This window comes from Brachionichthys hirsutus, chromosome 13 (genome assembly GCF_040956055.1).
Source record: "Brachionichthys hirsutus isolate HB-005 chromosome 13, CSIRO-AGI_Bhir_v1, whole genome shotgun sequence".
NCBI lineage: Eukaryota > Metazoa > Chordata > Actinopteri > Lophiiformes > Brachionichthyidae > Brachionichthys > Brachionichthys hirsutus.
In genome coordinates, this window is record NC_090909.1 from 4,556,730 (window position 1) to 4,581,586 (window position 24,857).

Sequence of the window (24,857 nt, forward strand, 5' to 3'; positions counted from 1 at the left end):
AAACTGTAATCTGCAGAATAACGAGGAAGACTGCTGAACCCTGACATCAGCCTTCATAAAGATGGGGATGGCGGTGGCGGGGGAGGTGGGATCATTATATGTAAGGGGTCTGCAGTAGTGGTGAAATTATACAGGGGTGTAGATGATGCAGTCAGGCAATGAGAGGCTTAATGTCTCATTGATCGGTGATCAGTGACCCGACCCGAGAGAAAACACGCTGCGAGGTCAAGACTCCAACACCTGATTATTTTTGTTGTGTCGATTCAAAGCGCGGCTGAACAACACACAGACCGCTTCGCCCGCCCTCTCTTCCGAAAGCAGGGGTAATTATTTCATGACTGCTAACTCATTCTCTCCCTTCTCCCTCAACCTTCCTTCCCTCTGAAAAAAGACGACTCATTAAGTCTAAACGAGCGAACGAGTCCATTAGCACTGTAGGCGTTCTACTGGAAGGTCGCCCTGCACGCTTTCATTGGGCTAGGGAAGCTGAACATTCATTTTAAGTGTCATCATCCATCATCGGGCGCCGATTCCAAACAGGGTTAGCGGTAACTGGCAGCTGCCTGCGCGCCGCCGGTCTTTGTGGTCTGTTACCTGAGTATCTAGAGCTGCCGTAGCCAGTCTGGCCTTCACCTGCAAGAGAGAGATCATATTCAGCACACGCACCGCAGGGGCAGAGCAACCAATATGCATTTTGTAAATGGCAGGGGTGCGTGCTTTTTAATAACGTGGACATAATGAAAGGATAAAAGGCTCCGCTAATCCCGGGAAGCAACAAACGCATCCTGTCCCGAGCCGCTTCCTTCCACCTTCCTCTTAATGCCATTCAGTCCCGAGACCTCGGCTGCCCCTCTTCATATTAACTCCTAAAACGCCCCCTACGGTAGGTTGTGTGTGTGTGCATGTGTGTGTGTGTGTAAATAGGCCATTGCTATTTGGGCTGGAGAGGCTGAAACACATGACTGTAATTACAACAGCACAGCGCCTCAGAGTACCCTTATTTTTGCCTTCTTATTGAGGTTCTTTGCTTTATACTTTCTGTCTATCCATCTTTTCTTTTTTTTAGCTATTTATCCATCTGTCTTCCTATTTGTCCACCTATCATCTAATCATCAAGCATTCATATATCTGCCTCCTTTTAATTAAACTATCTATCTACCCATCTCTGTTCCTTTACCTAATAAGTTATGAATGAATGTGTAAAACCAAAAGAAGGCGTGTCAGCAGCGCTCCGATGGGACTTACATGTGTCTCATGTCCCTCCCTCAGGTTGTACGTGAGGTCCTGCTGAATGTCCTGGACGAAGTGGTGCGAGTATTCGGGGTAGAGGTCCAGCACCTCGTAGAGCCCCTTGAGGTTGACACACTGGAGGTCACAGTAGGTCAGGGCTTTCACATCCGCGTTGGTTTTTATCACTCTGTCATCCAAGGACACATTTGCCCCAATCAGGTCGCCTTTACCTGCTCAGAAAAGAGGGACGCAGACAAGGCGGGTCAGGTGAAAGATCGGCACCTCAGAAACGGAACAAGACACAAGTGGACTGAATGAACAGAACCTTTCATTCACGGAGCGCGAGGCGTCATTCTGTGGGTACATGTCAGGGCTGTACTGTACAGGAAGATGCTAATAATGCTATTAGGGCTAGTGCCCCTTTAGCCGTGGTGAAATAATCATTCCGGTCATTGTGACGCCGCCGAAGCGCACGGAGGCTGATAGAGCAGCAGTCGTGACTGTTCTTCTCCCCCTCCGCTCTGTTCTATCTCTCATTTTTACTGCTTCTCACCTCCCTCCCTCCCTCCGTCTCTTTCTTGATGTCTCACTCTTGCTTTAAATCCTTTTGTCCTTCTCCTCTATTTCTCCACATTTGCCTCTCTCCTGTATTTATGCTCTCCTGCCTCTCCACTCTGTCGCTCCACTCCACTCTTTCTTTCAATGCCACCTCCCTTCTTAACTTCATCCTCCCTCCCTATCATCTGCTCTGGTTTCCTTTTCCTTTACCTCTCCCTGTTATCTTTCACCCGTCCTTCCTTCATTCTTTCCTTCACCCTGTTATCTTTCACCATTCATGCTTACTTTTCCTTATCTCTCCTTCTCTTAGCAACCACTTCCCTATTGTTCTACTTTAACTTATTCTTCCAGCTCTGCTTCCTATTTCCTTCTTTCCTTTCCTTTTTCTAACTTCAGTTCTCTTTTTAATCTCCCTCTCCTCAGTTGTCCATCTATCATCATATTCTCTCATTTTCTCTTTTCCGTGTTACTCACCGACCTTTTCTTACCTCGGCTTCCCTACTATGTCTTTCTATCTCCCCCTCTTCCTCCTCTTCCTCCTCCTCGAATCAAGCCCTCAGACTTTAGCTTCATTTTAGTCAGACCACAATCCGGCCTCACCTCATCCTGTCACCGTATACAATACCTCTCAACAGGGCCTCTCTCATTCTCACCCACGCTGCATCAAGTGGTACTGAGCTGTGGTCTTGTAATGTGACAAGGCAGAGCAGTAGGGAAGAGCACACACACACACACACACACACACTGCAAAGCAAAGGAGTGTCAGCCTGACCTTCTGCCTAGTCAGCAGACTCAGAGACAATACCTGTGAAGCCATGACACACACACACACACACAATTCAATTAATATTATTCCAACCGCAACACACACACAGACCTACACACCCACACACACACACACACACACCTAGTTCAATAGAAGTGCCAGGTGAAAATACAAACAAGGAAGACACACACATGCACACTCACAGTGATTAATGTCATGGTAAAGATAGAGTTCCACACCAATAGAGACAAAGTGATGGATGGATGTTCTGACACCGCTCAGCTTTCTCTCCCTTTCACACACATCTGATCTATAAGTCATTACAGTCAGAGAGAGTTGTGTAACGCTGCCGCTATGTCTGGCTGGTACAGCGTCGTTTGGATCATATTTTAGATATCATCTCCAACGTCAAGTGTGTGTGTGTGTGTGTGTGTGTGTGTCTTCAAGCTGTCACTCAAACGTCAGTGCTATTTTGTGCAGCTATATTGAAGCAGGGTCCCTGGAAAGTCCTTGCAGCATTGAAATAAGAAAATATATAATTATGCATTTTTAAAATAAAGATGAAATATCCCCATGTTAGTGGTTAGAGGGAAAACATGCAAGTTGTAGTTTTAGCTGGGCAGTAGCCAGCCAACTAACAGATCAGTCGCATAAATTATCTTTATTTTAGTTTTTATTTAAGTGAGATTTGTAGATAAGATTAAAATTTAAAAACCAGCAGACTCCAAAAAGATCTACTCTTTAGTAAACACTAGAGCTCAAATCTGCATGTAAATACAGACAGACAGACATTATGGGATCATATGTCCCACACAATGAAATCAACTAAACCGGCTTTGACTAGATGGAACTGGATTTACCTGATTTGATGACAACGAGACGGACAGAACCGGACAGGACCGAATTACACAGCTTTACATCATGTACACACGTAGCCGGGGTTTTTTTTTTTCAGTTACATCCACTCGAGCTCGTCCACACCTAAGCATGCCAAACCAATCGGCGGCGTAGCTCCCCAAATCCTATCCAATCATAACGCTCCGTCTCTCGTCGTCCCGTTGGCGAAACATGAATGACGTCAGGCTCGTTCGTCTGGACCGACGAGGAGGCAGAATTGCTCCTAAATGTAGTTTTTGGAATATAAATTCAACAATGTAAGCAATAAGGCATCCGTGCTGTTTCTGAACGTAAACACGGGTCGCACACTTATGCCGTCAGTGACATCGTGTCACAGCAGTTTTTCTGCTGTTATGTCATGAAGGAAAGCAGAATCCAGTGCCTCCAATTTTCATGCACAGCTACAGGGAAGCCTCTTTATCCCTTACAGCTGCAACACATTTTTAAAAAAGGCATCTAATTTTACAGGAGTTTATGAACAATGGGCTCAGTGAACGAGCTGTAGCCTTTAGGACACTGCGATGCTCCCATTTCTACACAATGGGCTCATTTACAGACCCGACTTTATCACAATGAGCCGCACAGAGCTTTATTATGAAGCTTGCTGCTGGGACTTTGTCTTTGCAAAACTATAATGATGGCACAGAGGGACAGAGTCTTCCTCCTCCTCCTCCTCCCCATCCCCTTCCATCCCCATCGTTGTATTCATACCCAGAATGGCCAGCACCATGCCGTCCTTCAGCACCTCCATGGACCCCGAGCAGACCAAGAAGATGGCCTGGAGGGCGTCTCCCTGTCGGAGGAGGTACTCCCCAGGAGCGCAGAAGGTGGTCTTGATGTGCAGCGACAGGGAGCGCAGGCAGCCGCGACTGGCGGAGGCAAACAGCGACAGCTCCAGGATCTCCTTGTTAAGGTGCATGGTGATGTCAGATCGCAGCTCGTCTGGGAAGTCCTTCAGCAGCTGTCACGATGATGGGAGGGAGAATGGCAGAGAATGAGACGGAGGAAGCAGGAAAGTGGGAGAAGCGGCACGACAGCCGTGGAAAACACATCCGTGCTGCAACGCCGTGATGGAATTTGCAGAATTGGTTACTTTGGATTTGGTTCTTTAGCTATTGTACAACAAGAGAGATTGGTGTAAGGCCCAATGGAATTAATATGAAGAATAACCTTCATGGACATTTTTGTTTGTTTGTTTGTTTTGCAGTTACTTCGAATCACCAAATAAACACACCAAAACATGTAAGGTTCATGAGTGAATATTATACAGTATATAAAACAAAGAATCTGTTTGAGTCTGAACAATCTGATTTAACATTTCCATCTGTTAACACCCAAGACGTAAAAAAAATATTGCACACCATCTTTCTCGTCTGCCTCCATGTCAGGAGGAAGATCTATTTCTCATCATCGCATCGTCGATCAATGAGTCATCACAGCCAAGGCTAACTGTAATCAACAGGCCCATCTATAATTCATATTTCTGGAATTCATCTTCATCATCATTATCACCCCCCGTCTGAGCATTAGTCTGAGCTCTGACAGCTGTCTCGCAGGCATTCACAGCCTGCAGGGGCAAACTGCCCTCGGACTGCTCACTGGCTGCCTGTTTTCCTGCATGGCTGTTCATCCTCTGGTTTTCTGCCCTCACCATGTTCTTGCTCCATCTGCCTCAGTTTCTCAGTGTATCTTAATCTGGCAAAACGTGCAACAAGTGTCACTATAACATGTCCTCAGATGCTGCTTTATGTCCTTAAAGGCTTAATGTCATCTGCTCTGTGTAAACACACCAGTCAGAGAGAGAGAGAGAGAGAGAACGAGAGAGAGAGAGAGAGAGGAAATGAAGAGAAGTGTTTTGTGTGAATGCAGCTAAGAAGTATGATTCATCTGTCGTTTGCCTCTCTGCTCTGTGTGTATGTGCAATTTAGCCCCGCCCACAGTCAAAGAGACTCTGAAAAAAACAAACTCTAAAACTTTATTCTCTCACGATAAACTACGAGCAGAAGATAGAGACATACAGAGGCAGTGATGTCATCTTGTCTGTATCCTGCCTGTATGTGTCTGTATTATAGAAGAGTCATTATGGACAACTTATATTATTATTATTATATTATTTAATATACAAACCCTATAAAAGAGCTCAAATTAATGCAGTTAACTGAAACAGTAAAAGATGGAGGGCAATATTGCCGTCTCTATTTTGTAATGTTGAAAGACGACAGAGAAACTTGAAGTGGAGGTCAATACCCAATAAAATACTTGAGTACAAATACTTAAGCAAAACACAAATAGCTCAAAAATGGCCTTTATTTTAACATTAGAGTGAGGTATTTTACAGCACTCGTACCTCGTTGCAGTCTATGCCGTTGTTGACCGACCACGTCGTCTGAAAATATTCCAGCATTCGCTGCTTCAGGCTCTGCGGCAGATGGTGGACTCGTATGAAGTCCTTGAGGTCTTTGGTTCTGGTGTGGTACTGGGACCAGCGCGAGTACATCCTCTGGATAATGGCTGTAACGTTGCCGAAAACCAAGGCATGCATCAGTGCTGCAGGAACAAAGAGGGACAGTGTGGGACAGGATAAAGGCAAGGATCATCACAACAGGAAGTTGAAAGGTGATTATTGCCTTTAATCGGCTGTGATAAGTGTTTCCTTTCCTTTCATTTATTTGTTTCTCCAGATTGAAAGGGTGTGAATGCGATTTGCACTCTGATCACCTGCCTCCATTTCCCGTTTTGCGTTACGTTTGAGGCTGAACTTATTACGAACTACTTCATAAATCGTTGGTGTCAGTGAATCACACTTGTTTCGATTCATTTACAGGTGAGAATTAAAAGATGACACTTTTTGTGAGCTCATAAAAAAATAATAATCCGTTTTTAGCTTTGGTAGAAACAGATTTTATTTAAGAGACGGGAGACTGTTCTCAACCTTTTACCCATTGATTATATCAAACTGTTGACACTGTTAATTTCTAATTGTTTGTCTTTGTATTTTCAACCAAAAGGCAGAATAAATGAAAATGTGTTCTAATGAGGATAATTCTTTGCTTGCTACGACGCCACTGCGTTTGGCCTCGGCTGTGCAAACAGAAGCAGGTGCTGTGTGTTCGTTTTCACTTCTCGTTAATACACAAGCGACTGTATGATATGTGTGGCGTGTGGCCCCAGGCAGGCGTGGACATTTAACATTTTGCTGAGCCACAGTGCTCAGGGAAAACTCGGCATTGTCGCCCCCCCAAAAACAAAACTAGAATAATAATCCAGTTTAACCTCCACCAGACACTTTTGCAACGTTCTCTATAATTTATTCTATTTTGCACTGAATTATGAAATTGTGTTTCCATTTGCTCGCGTCTCACATTATCCTAATTTTGCTTTTATTCTTGGTGTCCACAAGAAAGTGTATAAAATTCTCTAATGTTCAATAAACTCATTATCTTTCCTCACCTCAATTGAAATGCTCCTCTTAGACAGGATGTTTGACTGTACTTGTACTGTAATACATGCTACTGCTTGACTGTACTTGTATTCTATCTAATAAATATATTCATCATCATCATGACCCTCCTTTTGGACGCTCTTCTCTGTTACGCGCCTTTAAAAAGGACCATTCTGCCATTACTGTGCAACGATGTCCCCGCAAGGGGGGGGGCAGCTGAGGGTGGTGACGTTGACGTGACGTCAAATCTCAATTAAAGCAAGATGGCTGTCGCTTTAACGCGTGCGTTCTGCGTACCTCCGATGAGCATGACGCAAATGGAGAAGATCTTCTCTGCGTCCGTGTTGGCCGACACGTTGCCGAAGCCCACGCTGGTCAGGCTGCTGAGGGTGAAGTAGAGTGAGGCGACATAGACGCTACGAATGGAAGGACCGCTGCCGGTCCCGTTCACACCTGCCACGGCGTAGTACGGAGACTCCAGACGCTTCCCCAGCTCATGGAGCCATCCTGTTTGTTTAAAAGAGTGACGGGATTGATGGGTGGAAAGATAAAAGTGGGGTTAGAGCGACTGCACTTTCTTGTGTTTTTCAAGTTATATGAGGTTAAAAAAAAATTCAAATACAGTAACTACTAGTACCCTCAAAATGAGTCCTATTAGAAAAGAATGTCCGCAGGCTTGCCTGGATGTGACCTCTTGTAGGGAAAATATGACTATTATATTTGTTTTAAGGCTCAATGGACGCCTCAAAACCAATTCAAGATTGCATTTAAATCTGACGTTGTTGTGCCCTAACTCCACAAACTGTGACAAGTGATGCTTTCCTCTGCATTGCATCCGGAAACAAGCAGATCAGAAGCTTTGGAACCACAAACTGACCCGAGTCAGACCTGCAAGCTAGTCCAAAGAGAGCCTCCTGCAGACACTGACGAACGGTAATTGGATGGAAGCCCCACGGAACAGGCCGACTTCAATGCTCGGTTCGGCATCGCAAACGAATAATTAGGATACAACACGCTAATCCTGCCTCGTGCACTGGCCTGTTATTTTATGACACTGAAATGCAGTAATTGGTGAAGAGGAATCTGCATCATTCTCATGACCAAGTCAATGCTGGCCCGGAAAGCGGTGAGGAAGACACCCAAGTGAAGTAATTGCAAGCAGTGCAGCTCGTCGATACTGACCAGAGATCAGCCCCGGGGGGGGGGGGGGGTCATTATATGTTGCCTGGAGGCTGAGGGAGCCTTACGGGAGGGACAGCACCGTTCTCACACGTGAGCTCACGCATGCAAACACACATTCGCACACTGATTTAGCTGTTGGGGGGGGGGGGGTGTCAATATTTCGTAACTGTCAATCAAATCCTTGAGGAGATTCTAATTTGCCTGCAGACTTCGCACGGCTCTTCACAGTATGAAAAGCAACGGCGCTATTAGCGAAGACGTGCCAACGTTATGTGTTAGAAACGGACATCCATGTGTCGTCTTCACCCGTGAGGTCACGCCGTGGCGGTTTACACTCGCTCTAGTGCGAGGTGCCTCATTACATGAGATGGATTTCAATGCGTGTTTGTACACAAACATCTGCTTTAATGGCTTGACACTCCGACAGAGAAGCAGGCCTGCAGGTGAATTTCAGATCGCAACCTGCTGAAACAGAAATGCTTCGTGGGTCAATAGCTGCTCAGACCCGGGAACTAATGAGCCGATAAAGCCGCAATGCACGACAGCATCGGACCCATTTCTCACCCATAACGCAAAAGAGGAGATAAAACAGAAGTTATAGCGCCACGTTAGAGTCGTAAAGTCGAAGTCGCCCACAAGATAGATCAGCATGACTTTTCTGCTCAAAGTTGACATTTAAAATGTTGTCACTGTGATTTTATAACGGCTTTCTACTCCCTACTGTGTGAAAATACTTTTGAGACGCATTCTGTAATTGTCACGTTGCTCAGATGGTTTTCATTTCCTCCCATCGTAGCCCAGCGTCTTCAATAACGCTGATCTGAGATCTGATCTAAGCTCCAGCTGTGGCCAGGACACACCTGCTGGTGTTAATATGGACGCTCGCCACCGCTGCGGTCCTCTGCTCACTTTTAAAATAAATCCTTGCTGGGATGCGTTTTACTTCACTCACCGATATCCCAGTTGTGGGCATTGGCCTCCGTCTCCATCTTTCCAATGATGTACCAGATGCAGGCCATCCAGTGGGCCAGCAGAGCGAACATAGACATCAGCAAAGTCAGGACAACGGTGCTGTGCTGCGAGTAGCGGTCCATCTTCTGGAGCAGCCGCAGCAGCCGGAGCAGACGGACTGTTTTTAGCAGGTGGACCACAGACACCTGAGGACAAACGATGCAGAGCTACTTTTAGGATGACCATAGATCAACACTAAGTTGTTATCACCTCCCTCTGCTCTGTGACGGTTCCTGAAGGCAACACGTTTAATTGCTCGCTATAAGCAGCGCTCAAGCACCACAGCTTCATAACGTCTTTTTAATTTCCTGGCATTCCTGACCCTTCTTCTGCACAAAATAGACTAAGCGCTTGTTTCTTTTAAACAGTAAAAAACAAAACCACAACAACAACCAGACAAGTGCATTGCAGCAAAAATAATGACCGTACAAATTTGTGAGCATGACAGTTTTAGTTTCTGATGAAATAACGTCTTTGCTGAACTCGGAGTGAGATTTCCTGAGATGATAAACCGTTATCTTTCAGCCTCGACACAAGAAGATTAAAATGAACAGCAAATCAAAACCATCCGTTTTCTTGTAGACAAAATGATCGTCTCATCTACAGCCGCTTCTCCGGGTCTGCTGGAGCCTATCCCAGCCTGCTATGGGTAAGGCTGGGATAGACATAGAGAATATCGTCAGGAATGGAATTCGCTAATGTGCATCAGCAACTCCAAACATCATCTCCTCTGGATGAAGTTTGGTGTGCAGCATAGGTTTCCATGGTGACCTAGGCCGGTTGAAAGAGGGGCAACATGATGACATAAAAAAAAAAGAATAATAATCTGAACCTTAGGCTCAGCATGCCTCACGAGCACACTGCATGCGTCAGCCACTAACTACTCTCCCTGCTTGGTTTCGGTTTGTTTTGGACCAATTGCCTGGAAAGGCTGCCTTTTGAACGGAACCCCGAGTCTCTGCTCTGCCCTGAAATACACGCAGTAACAATGAAATTGAAGGGCAGCCAGTGAATCTTAAAAGTAAACCGGCTTAATAGACACACACACTTTGAAAGATGTCGTGCATGGATGATTTGTTGTTTCTCTATAGGCATGTGTGTTCCACCTTCATGTGGGACGTACAGAGCTTTGAGATAGGACCTCTATGAAAATGTAAATATAATGTAATAAATAAAATTAATAGGGGGGGGGGGGGGACAAAGAGACAATCTGTGGGTAAAAAAGGAGCGATAAAAAACAACAACCCAGAGAATAGAAATGTACAGTATGTCTGACAGCACCAGCCTCTGAGTAAAGCTGAGAGGAGACGTGTGGACACATTTGTCGCCGCTGTGTTTTATGGCACTTTTTCCACCCTCTTGCTGTGAGGAATAGCGAACTGGTGCAGCACAAGGGGTAATGAAGCCTCCTACCGAGCCCAAGGGAGAAACTCCATCTCCTCTACACCATCTATCAACGCCCCCCCCACCCACCCGCCCCACCAACCCACCTACGGAGCAAGCAGCCTGCTCCACATCCAATTCTCCTCCAGCAGCACAAACAGTAGGCAATGTAATAGACCCGAGAACACATTTGCTGGCACTTCCTCCATCAGCTCCGTCTTCCAACCTATCTCAACCCTGCCACTCGAATTCCCATTTCCTCCACTCATCAGCGGTGGAATTTACATTTAGCTACTTGATTGGTGACTTTGCTTCCCCTTTTCATTCCAGTATTTATGTGCACAAGACTATCACGTTACAGAAATACTCATTATTTCTCACCCCTGCAGCCGTGGCTTTAGTGCTCCCAGCCAATCACAACAGCATCACTGGTCATCCTGACTGTCTTTTTATAAATGCTATTTATGTAGCTACGCTGCCAGTAAAGCTGTTTTCCAATAGCAACTATGCCCAGAGGCCCAAGAGGCACATTCTTAAGAGCTTCAATAATGACTGTGGCAGTCATGAGGCTTAATAACAAATTGCTGTTTTGCCCTCCAGGGGTAAAGATACCTTCAGGAGGAGACTGGAGTTTGCATCATTATTTTGCCACTGACCAATTTGATTGTAAACTCGCCAAAATGTGCTCAGCAAAAACCACGTTTTAAAGTAAATAAGAGGCGTAACATAATAACGTGTGCTTGTTCACAAATCCTTATTTATGGTTCTCTCATTTTCAGCATTGCTGTGATTAAAACTGCAGTGGTAAATTTAAATTCCCTTCAGAGAGAGCAAAGACTTTGCGATAGAAAAGAGGAGATGAGAGCAAATAAAATCAAATAATGATAATTTGGGACGTTCCCTTTCCGTAAGATTCTTTTCTAAAATACATTTTGATTCGGGATTTTGTAAATGTGGTTTGTACATCCCAGCCACCGTACTTTTTTCTTTCTCTGAGCCCCACTTCATTGGTGTGCTTTACTTCTCCACCTTTACAAGGCCGGGGTCAAAATGTCCGCGAGTGAAACCGTACATCGAACCCTTTGATTCAGTGACTGAGTGAACAGCAGCACAGTCAGAACGTCTCTCTACATTCGAAGCCAAAAGGCACCATTCACAACCAATCAAAGCGGTTCCTTTAGCGGCTCCATTGTGTGACATCATTCAGACCTGGACAAGACAAGACCGTCTACCTAAGCGCTCGCCGTCTGTGTCTTCCTCCGTTCGGCTGTTCAAAAGATCTTAACGATACAGGTCGGATTTTCCCTATGATTGTAAAGTTTGAGAATCAATATGTAGAATCAAAGAGGTGCTGGAGCAGCGACGGAAACATTCCATTGTGTGAAATGTCACACGTGTGAAGGGTCTTGTACTTTACAATTCAACTCCGTGTTGACAGGATTACGGAGTGGATCGCTGCTGCTGCTGCAGGGAAACCATCAGTCAAGGCAGTTTTATGCTACAAGCCCACATCCCATTACCCTTTACCGATATTTCCTTGGTCATTACCTCTTTCTTCCATCTACATGTCTTTTTTTATTGCGGTATTTCATCTTTCAGAGAACCGTATTGACATGTTTTATCAATCTGATATTTGTTTAAATTGATCATTAAAAGTTAAAAAACAAAGATTTCTCAAATGCCAATAACAAGTGTGACACAAAACAAAGTGTGAATGTACGGCAGCTCATTGATTGTGTTTTATATTGATCCCCGGGGGGGGGCGCTGGCTACTCACCACGCTGACTTTGAAGGCATAGAGCAGGTCAAAGGGCAAAGCGGCCACCAGATCAATGACGAACCACGTGGTAAGATAATGAATGCAGATCTGTCGGGCGTCAAAGATCACCTGACCCGACTTGCTAACATAGCTTGTGCGAAAATTAAAAACAATATCTAGAAGAAGAAGAAAAGAAAAAATAGAAAAGTTGACAAGTTAGTTAGTTTTTATCAGCTCCTAAACTCAATAATCACAACTTCTGTGTCTGCAACTAACCGATAATGAACAGTATCTCCACGGCGATGTCGCTGACAGTCGTGCTGCGGGTCAGGTCGTCGTCATCGCCGATGAAGCACACGTTGTAGGGCACAGTTACAGCGACATAGAACGTCGCCAGGAGAATCAGCCAATCCCAGCCGGCCTTGAACGTGCTGTAGTGAAGCAAGATGAATTTGGACTTCTTTGCATCTGCAACCTTGTACTCTGGCAGGGCGGGCGGATCCCCGAACACGTTCTAGATAGGAGAATAAATGAGTAGCGGACGCAGTAGCAGCAACATAGTATTATCCATCTATTGCATGAAATCCAGCGGGGAGTGCGTCTGCGCAGTCTTTAAAATGAAAGACGAGGCCAGTTTCCTTTACGTAAAACATTTACAGGTTGATTGTGAAATGAAAATCCCACTTGTGCACTCTATTCTTTATTTTCTCACTGAAAAGCAGTTTGATTTGGTTTAATTTATAGGTATGCTAAAATTAGAAAATGTGTTTTATTTTGTCATTTCCAAGTAACCTTACACGGGGCCCGTTAGAGTCAACCAAAGGACCACATGCGGCCCTGGGGCCGTACAATGCCCAGGTCTGATCTAGACAGACCGGGGCTTTAAAGGATTCCATTTCATCCTTGCTATAGCTCCACCTACAGACAAAATATTCCTTCACAGGCTTTCGGCAGGTTTCCCATTTAGCCGTCCTTCCCCCCGCAGCCACTTTTGAGGATCCTCCATCCTTTCTGTTTTTGAACTCTCCGCCGTTACCTTGTTGAGTTTAATCTTGCTCTTCTCTCGGCTGTGGAGGTGACCAGAGATGTGATAGAGCACCGTGCTACTCCGCAGACGAGCCGAACTGAACGGCGAGCCCGTTTTCACCCTGCCCCGCCGGCGCTCTGTGAAGAACAACAACAACCAGCAAAACACTTAACAGCTCATCCCATCTTCTGCAACACTTTACCCTCCCCAAGTTGAATTAAAGTCAGTCATCGTGCACGTGGAATAAAAGTCTGTCCCGAATGGGAAAAGGTGAACATGCATGAGGAAGACTATCATCTCTGGGCAAATTGTTTAATTTCTAAGCGAAGGCAAAAAAAAAGAAAAAAGAAAAGTGAATTCCATTTTATTTCTCTTTTGTAAACAACATTTTTCACCAGTTTTGATTCCTATTATCTGACACAAATTTGCTGGGCTGATTGGGCTCGAATTTTTGTAAATAATATCGCCCAGAAAAAGCCTTCTTCAAATCCGATCCGTCGCCGTTTGGGTGGGAAAGCAGCTCAGGAAACATATGGCAGATTGTCTACGGCTGATTGCTGTAGAAGTGGGTTTGCTGGCGCGCTTCTGCCTGTGCTTTTCTCAGTTCATATAGAAGCCGAGGTGTAGACAAAGCAGATAAGCGCCAGAGTGATGTGTTCTGAGCAAGGAGCTGGCTAATGGGGGAAGGCATTTTATTACTGCTGGGTTTTCTCGGCTCCGTTCTCGCCGCTGTGAACCTGCAGGAAGGGAATAACGCCAGATTGGATTGAGAAGGGATCACGGCAATAACAAAGCTTCAGAATAGCAATGATAACTACTTCTAAGTGTGCTTTGAAAAGTGTGCGCCCCCCCCCCCCCCCCCCTCCCGATGAGGCGAGTAGACAGGGCCATCCATAAAGCGGTGCAGCCTTGGGGGGGGGGACACGACGCGATTCGAGCACAGAGACAGAGACCTGCTTATTTTTAGATCTAATGAATGTCTTTCCTCTCTCTCTTTCATAACCATTCTGGTGGGAGTACCTATAGTACCGGGGGGGGGGGGGGGGGGGGGGCGTGAGGGGAGAGACATCTGATGACGGGGAGACGGTTTCTCTGTCCGGCATTAGTCTGGGAGTAAACCAGGCCACTTCAGAGGCGTCTGTTCCTCCTTGGCAGGTGGAAACGCCCCGTTGATGTCATGGCCTGTCCGTCTCCGCTCCTTCATGCACCTCTTTCATGCTTAACCTGCGTGCTGCTCAACTTCGCTGCCATGCCGACCAGGTTCTGTTCACTCGACTCAGACGCAGAAGGACACGCACATTTTTGACTCCCTCCAAACTGAGAACAGCTTCGACATGCGACTGTCTTGTGGGACTTCAGAGGTACAACATCATCTTAAATAGCAGGTCAGACCTTTTTCAGCTGCATCAGCAGCTCCTTTATCCTCATTTCATGTGCTGCCCCCCCCCCCCCTCTCTGCTTTCCCTTATTTACAGAAATGAAAGCAATTAGGCTGATCCAGAGATGTAGGCCTGAGATAAGAAAGATTATTGTCTTAAATTTCACACACACAGAGAGAAACATATTGATGTTCTCCGTCTGTAGGCTTTATTCTTGCTTTGAGTGAAGGTGATGCCCAAATTATATGATTAAAATCCCCAGTTTTGTATCTACGAAGATGGTTAGGATTCAAGTACTGTAGGTTTAACATGTAGTTTCAGCTCAGATAATTTAAGTTTCATTAGGATGTAGACCCTTTTGTATAACCGAATCGTTTGTTTACTTTTCTTACAACTATGCTCATCCGTCCGCCGTCCACACACTGACCTTCCTTTTTGTCTTCGTGGATGGCTTTGACTTTAGTGTCGGTGATGTCCTTGAATGAAGCCAGAAAGAGCACCACGTCTCCCTTCTCATTCTTAATTGGCACAATGTCCAGCAGGCACCAGAACAGCAACGCTGAAAAGGAGAAACACTCTTATTGCCACTGCCAGTTTATATCGTGTCTTTGTCTACACTGTAATGCTGCAGCATGTGTGTGTGTGTGTGTGTGTGTGTGCGTGTGTGTTTACAGCTGGTAGTCCCTCTGGAGAAGCCATCCTAGTCATTGTTTCCCTCGCACAGTGACAGAGGAATCGTCTCTGAGGTCTCGTCTCTTGTTAAATAGAATGCTTGTCAGAGGAACGGCGGGTCAGCATGTGTGTCCCTTCAATGAGCTTTATTGATCAAATAAATATTGACAGACTATTTCCTAATTAATAAAATAGCATATATGCTTCATTGTCTACACTTTAAACCCGCATATTATCATTTGATCGAACGGCTCTCTGTCGGATATATGAAGCGCTTTAATGTCTTTCAGCTCGTTGCTTTGCTTTCGTCTCGTCTCCGTCATCAACACTGGCTGCGTTTACATGGACAAGATGTCTTTAATCCGATCAGAGTTCGGATTAAAACGCTGGGCGTTGTTATGGTAAAGGCTCGTGAATGGGGACACACCGTAGAATTAAGCATAGCCAAGACAAGACAGCATGACTGTGACAAACCAAGTCCTAAATGCGTCCACACGCAGGACGCACATTTTTAATTTGACGTCATGCCCTCATCATCCGGAGCAAGAATCTCTCTCACAACAAGGGCTAAAGGGATGTCGAGCGTCGCGTCAGGTTTCAATCTGCTTCACTCTGTGCATCAGGCATGACAGTGTCACTGGGATATTTATTAAATATGTTGCACCATAATTCTGAGTTTTGTTGCTAAGAGATTTTGTCACAGTCTCCATTTCAATGGACGATTAGGAGGGATTTCCCCCAGAGTTCCCTCCCATCACTCCCACCCACTAAATCACCCTTGTGTGGTGATGATTTAATCACAGTGTGTGTGTGTGTGTGTGTGTGTGTGTGTGTGTCAAGGCGGCATCATCAGAAGTACAGCAAGAGAAGCTGCATTCCTGATTGCGAACACACAGCCTGTTCTTTTCTCAGGCTGACAGACGGAGGACAAACTGAGTCAATCAGATGTGTTTACTTGCAAGACATGACAGCGACAGAGAGAAAGAGAGAGAGAGAGGAGACAACCTGAACGTCTGTGGTGATAAAAAAGACAGATAAACATGGGAGACAGACAAAGCGGCCAAATAGAGACTGTGGGAATGGAATGAAAGCGATGCCAGAGCAGAGACTGTTGTTGTCATGGGAGGGGGAAAGACATGGATTAAAATCTGTGATGGTATTATTAAGGCTGCTGCTCGGCAAACTGCACTGACTGCTCTTCAGATGATGACGGTGGCCCAACATCAGACACACAAATACCAGGATACCATGAAAGCGTACGCTGTATCGCAGGCTATTAACAAACCAATATCACCACAAGGCCAATTTGGTAGCAGCTTTCCATTTTCATGCACACAGAAGCTGCCGTGTTCCTGCACAGGCCAGATCATTCGAACACCTGTCGAGTTCTGTTGAAGAAGCAATTGACCCGTCAGAGCCCAAACCATCCTGCACAGCTTCTTCAAGAAGTAGTCAGACATGGGAGATCAAAGACGTGTTTAATTACGATTACTACCTAGCTAGGTGTTATCTCCATCAGGAGTTACAGCCAAACTAATTAGAATTAGTAAAATGCAACGCCACGGAAAAGAGATGAACTGGAATGAACTTGCAGGTCAGTCTGGACAGCAGTTGGGGGGATTAGTCCGGTTGTCATGGAACACCGGCATTTACTTATTTAAATACTTTTCCATTATTTCTTGTGCACATTGGCCCAAAAGCTGAGACTGAAAGGTCAAAAGGATCAGAGCAGCTATTAAATGGATGTAATAATGAGTCTTTTCAACGTGTTTTCAAGGAGAGTCAGCGAGGGAGGCACCAAACCTTCACTGCTCGCCATCAAGCCCAATCGATGGAGGCGGGGCTAAAGGTTCATGAGCTGACCGCTATGAAAAATGTCATGCGTCTCAGCGTTAGATAATAACTGCAGGAACTTTGTGACCGATTGCTCCGTTTAATCACCCTTTAATGAAAAGGAGCGTCCATTAATGGGTCCATCTCTGCCAACTTAAAAGCAGCTTGTACAGAAATAGCCACAGTGAGCTGCCATTCATTTAAAAAAAAAAAAAAAAAAGCTAATGAGTAAATGGTAGAGAAAGGCAGAGAGTCGGTGCACAAACACGAAAGAGCGGCGACGGTCACTGATAAATGGAGGGAATGAAATAACTGAACAAACAACTGAGACTTTGGGTTTCTGCCGCTCACCAGTCTTTTTATAGAACATGATCTCATCTTTGAACTCCTTGCGCTCCTCCAGCGCGTCGTCGATGCTGAGGATGATGCCTTCGCTGGTCTCCGGCCCATAGAGGAACTTGCAGGCGCAGCTCTTCTGCATGACCTCGGCCCGGGAGAAGCCTGTGAGCTCGCAGAAACCATCAGAGCAGTAAACGATGGGAAAGCCTTTCGACACCTGAGCGTTGGCCAGGATGAAGTTGCTGTCTGTGGGGGGGGCGAGAGGGAAGAAGAGGCGAGGAGAGAGAACGGCAAAGAGTGGATGTGATGACATTAAGCTCAGCCGGCTTCCCCCAGCATGAATAAACCGCATCTCTATGTTCGTTAGCAAAACTTGGTGATTTCTCCTGTAGGATTTTAAAGATAAACAGCCTGTTCCCATCTTCCTCCCCGCCCCCTGTCGTCGCCTGTGCTTTTGCCTGCCCAGGGTGCAGCTGATTGGTCCACTCCCTGTTTAACTCCCGCCTCCTCCTCTGTTCATCACCTGCACTCAATCACCTCACCAGCTCCAGCTGAGCTAAAGGGGCCTTTATTGTCCTGCTATTGATCCCTTGATCTGAGTTCAGGGAATATGAATCTGCTTCAAATGTGTCGATAAATATTGTAATTTAGATGCAGGTGTTTGTCTAATTCATACATTTTTTGGATGAATTCGGGTTTGTTTTTTGTTTTTTTTACACACGTATTTAGTCACGACAGCGTTGATGGAGGAGATCGCTCTCTGAGTGCCACCTCAGTTTTGAGATGCATTTGAGTTTGCCTGAAAATTTGTAATTCAAGCGTTTGCTATTTTTCTCACCGCCACAAATAAAAAATAAAATCCCGACAATTCTTTTTTCGATTGCTAAACAAAAGAAAAAAAGAGAAATCAATGAAATAAAATATAACAAATCATAATAGTATTTACATGCCAACATAAGCCTTTATTGGCCATTTTACAAATGCAACCATAAAGGGGTCAGCTACAGTTTTATATATTCTAGTATCGGTCTCCACACGTCTTGAAGGTTATCCGACACCTCGTATATACCTCAGCCTCTCAATATGTAATATATCAATGCATTCCCTGAGCCAGGCTTCAAGCTGGGCCGGGGAGTCTGGCTTCCACAATGCAATAAACCATATACAGTTATCACCGTGTTGCTTTGTAAGGCTGAAGAGCAAAGCCGAACTCTTTGTTCTGTGGCTGACCAGTGGGAGGGAAACGTCTCACATCACGACACTCTGCTATTTTAAGTATCGATAAGAGCGGCTTCACTGATTTAACTCAGCAACATGAAAGTCAGAGGCAATTACCAACTGGAAATTAGCCAACTCCTCATCTAAGCACATTATATTACCGGCACTCGGCTGCTGCTTTAACCTCTCAGCTCTCACTCCCCACTTTCGAAACTCCAGTTAGCAAAAAAAAAAAAAAAAAACTAGAAGCAGCTCTGTGGCTGTTTCTCTGAAGCAGACGCATCAGCCACCATGACTTTTAATCCATGGACGCAAAGGCAGGATCCTCAGTTCATGCAGATGAAGGCCTGTGTGGGCTGCAACACGACGAAGGTCGTTTACCTCAATACGTCTCTGATTTATTAGCAAGCCCGAGAGCCTTGAAAGTCTTACTCTTGAAACTCATTCTCTGGTGTCAAGGAGCTGACCCTGAATTCATAATACATTTTGTGTTGCAGCGAGGAGAGGTTACGTGTTCCGGGGGGTGGGGGGGGGGCATCAGAGAGGAGCGATGGCAGTGATTTCACAGAGTTGCATAATGCTGAAGTCTGTCACAATTAATGATCCCATTTATGTCGAGCTCTATATAAATGTATTAAAGAGGACCAGCTGTTTATACCTGAAACATCTATCATGGCACACAAACAGTCGAACACCCCCCCACCCAGACTAACGTCCACAGTGCCAGTGTAGATGATGATGCTGAACCGCGCTGATAGACAGTCCGTGTTTACCACACCGGTTTGGCAGAGCGTCTCTCTGGATGTAGCTGTGTGTGTATTATTATTATTTTTGCTGTCATTTGATAAGCAGTTAAATCTATACTCCAAGTGTCCCCAATATTTAAGAATAACACGAACCCGCTGATGCATCTAAACGTGCAGGAAACATATTCCCAAATAGGCTTTTGAGAATAAATAACTTGTTTTGATCGCTTCTCGGAAAAACAGCCATCAAAACGATTTGTTTCAATTACATTTTTCATCACAAAAATCTATTTTCTGCATTGATACTCCCCCCCACCCACCTCGATGTTTAATTGTTTCATGTTATAAATCAGGTTCAGTCGGAGGAAGGCGAGCTGGAGAAACAGAACCCTTGTTCACATCCCTTCAGAGGTACGAGCAGCGTGTTCTCTTTTATAATCCCATTCATTGTGATTACTTTCAGCGCGGTTTGGAATAAGGCATGTCATTTCTAGCCGTTGCTCGCCAAAGCTTCGGGAATCATTCTCATTTGTTTGCTGAGTTCAGAAGTTCAGAGTTGTGAACTTTAAGTTTTCGCCAACTGAAAAAAAAACGAACCCAATGTCAAACTGTCTGTCAGCACTTTCGGCTCGAGGCCCTCATCCTCAAGTCCCTTTGTTCCCGAATGCATAAATCATTTCAGATTGATAAGGAATATCAATGATGTCTCCACAAACACAGTGATTTTGCTGCTAATCAAACACCACTTAAACGGGAGCCGTTATTTTGTGTTCTCCTTATTGTCAACAGTATGTCTGTCTGTCTGTTAGCAGGATTATGGAAATCTCCCAGATGGTTCTTGATGAAAAGAAATCTGAAGATGGTTCTTGGTCTATCTTAGAACCCATTCAATTTTGAGAGCGTTTTCGGATACCCGAAAAAAGAAAAAAATCTGGATTTTCCCATTTACTTTTAAAAATGTATATAATAATAATAACAATAATCATATCTTGTAAAATATGCATTCAATTAATTCACCAAAAATCACAGTCATAAAGGGGTCCGACATGGACTATCATGCAAAATGTCTTCTGGATCAGATCTAGAATGAGGTCAGGAAAGAATCTGAAATTTTAACATTGAAAACTCAATTTATGGATTCAAAAATCAGTTAAAAATACACATCGTCTCCAAATAACTTTTTTTTCATGGTTGGGGTATAAAGATACCAAGAACAAGTTGGAAGCTTTTGGTGATGATCCAGATCACCATGTGAATCCAATTAGGAGGGGAATGAGCTGCTTGGCGGAGGTCTGCGGCTGAAAGAAACAGGCTTTGGCAGCACAGACATTGCTTTTTTTTTTTTTTTGCAGGTTCATATCATCGTGGTTGTGTTCTCTTAATAGTTATTATAAATACAGATTATGAACAAGTTGTGACCTGGATTTACAAAACTGCCAGATGTGTTGAGATCAAATCTAACATGAGCATAAATGAAATGTAGGTTAAAAAAATCATTAATTCACCACAACATGGATGAGTAAAACACACTGACTGTGATAGTCGTGTCAGCTGCTATGCACTGACTGCAGGGCCCACATGGCCGGACCGGGTCGCAGCGTTTTGGGACCAGCTGTCGGAGCTGGAGCTCCTCAGGCTCGGGGGTAAACAAGAGGAGACTGACAGGACCGCTGCTTTCTCAGGGAGCAGGAGGAAAGGCCTGCAGCCTGTCTGGTGGCAGCTCCCATGAGCACAGGAGGATGGTGCTGACCGAAAATGAGCGTTTACAGTGGAATACACACAGCGCTGTGTTTGACTGCGGCTTACGATGGCTGGGTGGGAGTGACAGACGGGCTGCATTTGTTTGAGCGCAGTTTGAACAGAGGCAACGTGATTTTAGAGAGGAGCTGCTATATCAGTCAGGAAGGCTACCGGCACATGGAGGTTGTGGTTCCATTTCTTCTTCTGTCTCCGTCTCAGCAGACGCATCAGCCGCCGCCACCACCACAGGTATCTGCGGACCGTGCAGGGGGGGGGGGGGTAAAGATTTCGTTGCTGTTCGGAGCGGATTTGCTTTGATCACATTCTCCTTGAAGAGCCTAAGCACCAAAGGCTGTCTGGCAAGTCGTATTATCGCATATCATCTGCTGCAATAAGCAATTATCCTCACTTCATTCACTCGCCTGCGCGGATTGAAAGGTCTGCTACCGTCGGAAATGTAACAGACAATCACATTCCGTTTGCTCTCACTATAGCAAGTGTGGCGTTTTAAAAAAAAAAAGGAAGCATTAGCAGCCCTGAAGCTGACAAATGGTAGAAATACTTTCTTCTATTTAACATTATTACAACAATCTTTTAGACTAGGTAGAAGACAAAAGACGTGATTTACTCCTCATTTGATAATATCAGCTGGTCCCGCCCCAGCATTTCAGCCTCTGTCTTTAAAAGCACTGTTTTTACTCCCATCTTTCCTTTACTCCCTTTTCTCCCAGTCACTCCCACTGACTCAGTCACTCCTTACCCTCTCCTCCCCTATTAACCTTCCCCTCCTGCCGTTCTTATGTCCCTCCTACCGTTTTGGATGTGTCCACCTAATTACTCTTCCTCTTCTCTGTCGGAATTATACCAGGCAATCCCTCTTTTGCCCAATTCATTGATTTCCTACACATGCTCAGCCTCCTCCCCTTCACCTCTACAAAGGCATCATCTGTCCACCGTTACGCTTTCTTCCACACCGGGAACGTCAGCTAAAAGAAAGCTCTGAATGATCTCTCCTCCAGAGTGCTTTTCAGATTTCACCTGGCTGTTTTCTACCCCTCTGCCTCATCCTTTCTTCCAGTTGTTTTTAAGCCATATATCCGTCCTGTTCCTCTACTGCAACTATCCTCTTCCCAAATTTCTTTTTGGCTAATTGCTCCAGTGTAGAAGCCCCATAGATCATTTTCTGCTATGCCCACACTGGTGTATGACAGATGCTGGAGAAACTCCACGGGGATGGAGAGAATAGGGGGAGCAGAGACAAAGAAAGAGAAAGGGATGGCAGATGAGTAAAGAGAGGTCAGAGAGAGACAAAATAAATCTTGTATTCTGATGCAATAAATATTATTTCGACATTCCAATAACTTTAATCAGGTGATTTTCAGAAAAGCACGTTAGGTTCGTCCGATGATTTGGTCCAGGAATGCTGTCGTCAGCCAATGCTGGAAGCGTGATGAAATGAGATGACCAGGAAGGAGAAAGGGCAACTCAGATCATCATCTGTTCCCAATTTGCTCGTGAACAGCTGATGCGTTTGAAGTGTTTGCCATCTTCCAGGGCCAAATGTCAAACCGAGCCTCCACTCCAACAAACCGGTTGGCATTTCTGCCGGCGATTTAAAAAACGCTGACACCCGTTGGGAGGATTAGCATGAACTCGAGCGACTTCTCTTTTTTTTTACGAGAAGCAATCTGCAGACTTTACCTCCAGTGTCGACTCAAACAGTCACTATTCCCAGTGCTTTGCTTCAAGGTCAAATACGTGCAAAACAGATGCAATTTCTATGAGCCTCAGCTGTAGTCGTTTGTAATTTACAAATAACAAGCTAAACTCAGTTAGCAAACATTGCCACTGTGAGCATGGGTGTGTCTGCAGCACCTTGGCAAACACTTCCTTGTCTCAGTTCTGCAACTTTAAATCTATTCCCAAATGATCAGGATGCAGACACCTGCTCCTAAACATCCCCGTGAAGCCGCCTGAAGTAACCCTGGAGCTATTTGTGGCACGACAATTCATAAGATGGGTTAGCATAGACAGCGAGAAAGAAATGGAGACATAGAGAGGGAGACAGAAAGGAAAAAGCAAAAGAATGGGGGGAGAAAGACGCAGAAAAACCAAAGGAAAGGCAGAGTAGCTTGAGAAATAGATGGATGGATGGAGTGAAAGATGAGGGGGGGGGGGGGGGGGGGAGGTAAGGGGAAGAAGAGGGGGAAGCTGGGAAATATACCATGGCAGACAGATGAGGGTGGGAACGAGACAGGGGGTGAAAGGATAATGTGAAAAGTTGAACGTAAGTGAGATGGAGCTGCGTAAAATGGAAGGATGAAACATGGAGATGGAGTGTGGCGGAAATTGTGAAGAGATGTGTGGAAACACACACACACACGCCGTAACAAACAGGTCTGAGATTAACGCCGCCTTCTCGGGTCCGATCAACAAAATATAGGTCATTTATACATCAATAAGTGTTTTGTGTTTTAGGTCACATGTGCACGTCAAAGGCAGCGTGCGCGCACATGACGCGCAGACTCCCACAGCCATAGTGCAGAATTAATATCAGCATAAACCGAGGGGAAAGGTGGCAGGATGCAACGAAGGTACGTCAGTTTTATAACCTGTAATGTTGTTGCAACGCTTGTTTGTTCGAATGCAGCAAGGAGCAGTTAGCTGCTAGCTCATAGACCAATATGAACTTAAAAGGTTTTCAAAATTGGGGTTATCACACGAGGCGCAGGCGCTCCCTAATCTCAGAGCAGAGGATTAGAGCAACCTGCAGGCATCAGGCATAGTAACTGATTACATTTGCCACGCTATGTTGTTCTTGGAGTCAGGAGGACTGATTAATGTGCATGTAGAGCTTTTGTGTGAAACCGTCTCCAATGTCTATACGTCACTTCTCCTCAAATCTTCTGTCCTATCGTAACCCTGTTCCTCGCAAAATCGAATTCTCTCGGGACTCCCGGTATCTTTTAAAAGAGGCTTCTTTTAAAAGTTTAATGGAACTACCAAGATATTCTCCTCCTTCAAGTGCACAGCCTGGTGACCTCACAGCGGAGAGGCTGTTTGCCTGCCGAGTCGGTCCTGCTGATGCTGGAAGTGAGTTCTTAACTGAAGGTCAGAGCGTCGTTAGAGCTAATAGATACCGCTGGGTTGCTATTCATTTTAAAAAAAAGCACAAATTTGTGTGTTGCAAAATGTGTTTTGCATTCATAGTGTGAATCTACAAAGTAACCAGTAATTTAAGTTATTAAATAAAAGTAAAAGCATCAGAAAAAACTAAAAGAAGCCGGTGTAAAGTTCTCGAGTAGATACACCGACTCTCTCTGTGAGTCGACGGCGTGTCGCCAAGCTGTAAGGTGTAATGAAAAAGACGCCTTCGTCACACAACCCACCAGGACACAACACGGCTCCAGCCCTTCTGTTTAAATCCAGCCGAAAATAAAGCAGCCTCGATATTAAGTGGGCTTCAGAGGAAACGGTGGAACAGCAGTGCCAATCTGCTGGCAGTAAGTGAGAGCCCCTCCGGACCCTGCAGCGCTACAGTCAATGATGATCGATGACTTGTTCACAGCCTCGTATAACTGCACTCGTTACTTCCTTCACAGGCACTCTCTCACCGAGGACAACATCAGAGCAGATTCAACCGTCGCGTCTGTTTAGGGGAAATGAAATAATAGC

At 45.2% G+C, this 24,857-nt stretch overlaps 1 protein-coding gene across 1 annotated transcript in view; it reads right to left on the reverse strand.

Annotated features, from left to right (window-relative positions):
* kcnh8 (potassium voltage-gated channel, subfamily H (eag-related), member 8) overlaps positions 1-24,857 on the reverse strand; it is a 32,318-nt gene that overhangs the window by 4,612 nt on the left and 2,849 nt on the right. Inside the window, exons 2-12 of the mRNA XM_068747568.1 lie at positions 17,491-17,724; positions 15,062-15,193; positions 13,265-13,392; positions 12,505-12,742; positions 12,247-12,404; positions 9,028-9,232; positions 7,191-7,400; positions 5,799-5,998; positions 4,163-4,412; positions 1,246-1,460; positions 595-633 (exon numbers count right to left, since the gene is read on the reverse strand). Of these exons, the coding sequence (XP_068603669.1) occupies positions 595-633; positions 1,246-1,460; positions 4,163-4,412; positions 5,799-5,998; positions 7,191-7,400; positions 9,028-9,232; positions 12,247-12,404; positions 12,505-12,742; positions 13,265-13,392; positions 15,062-15,193; positions 17,491-17,724 (2,009 nt within the window). The remainder of the gene's footprint in view (positions 1-594; positions 634-1,245; positions 1,461-4,162; positions 4,413-5,798; positions 5,999-7,190; positions 7,401-9,027; positions 9,233-12,246; positions 12,405-12,504; positions 12,743-13,264; positions 13,393-15,061; positions 15,194-17,490; positions 17,725-24,857) is intronic.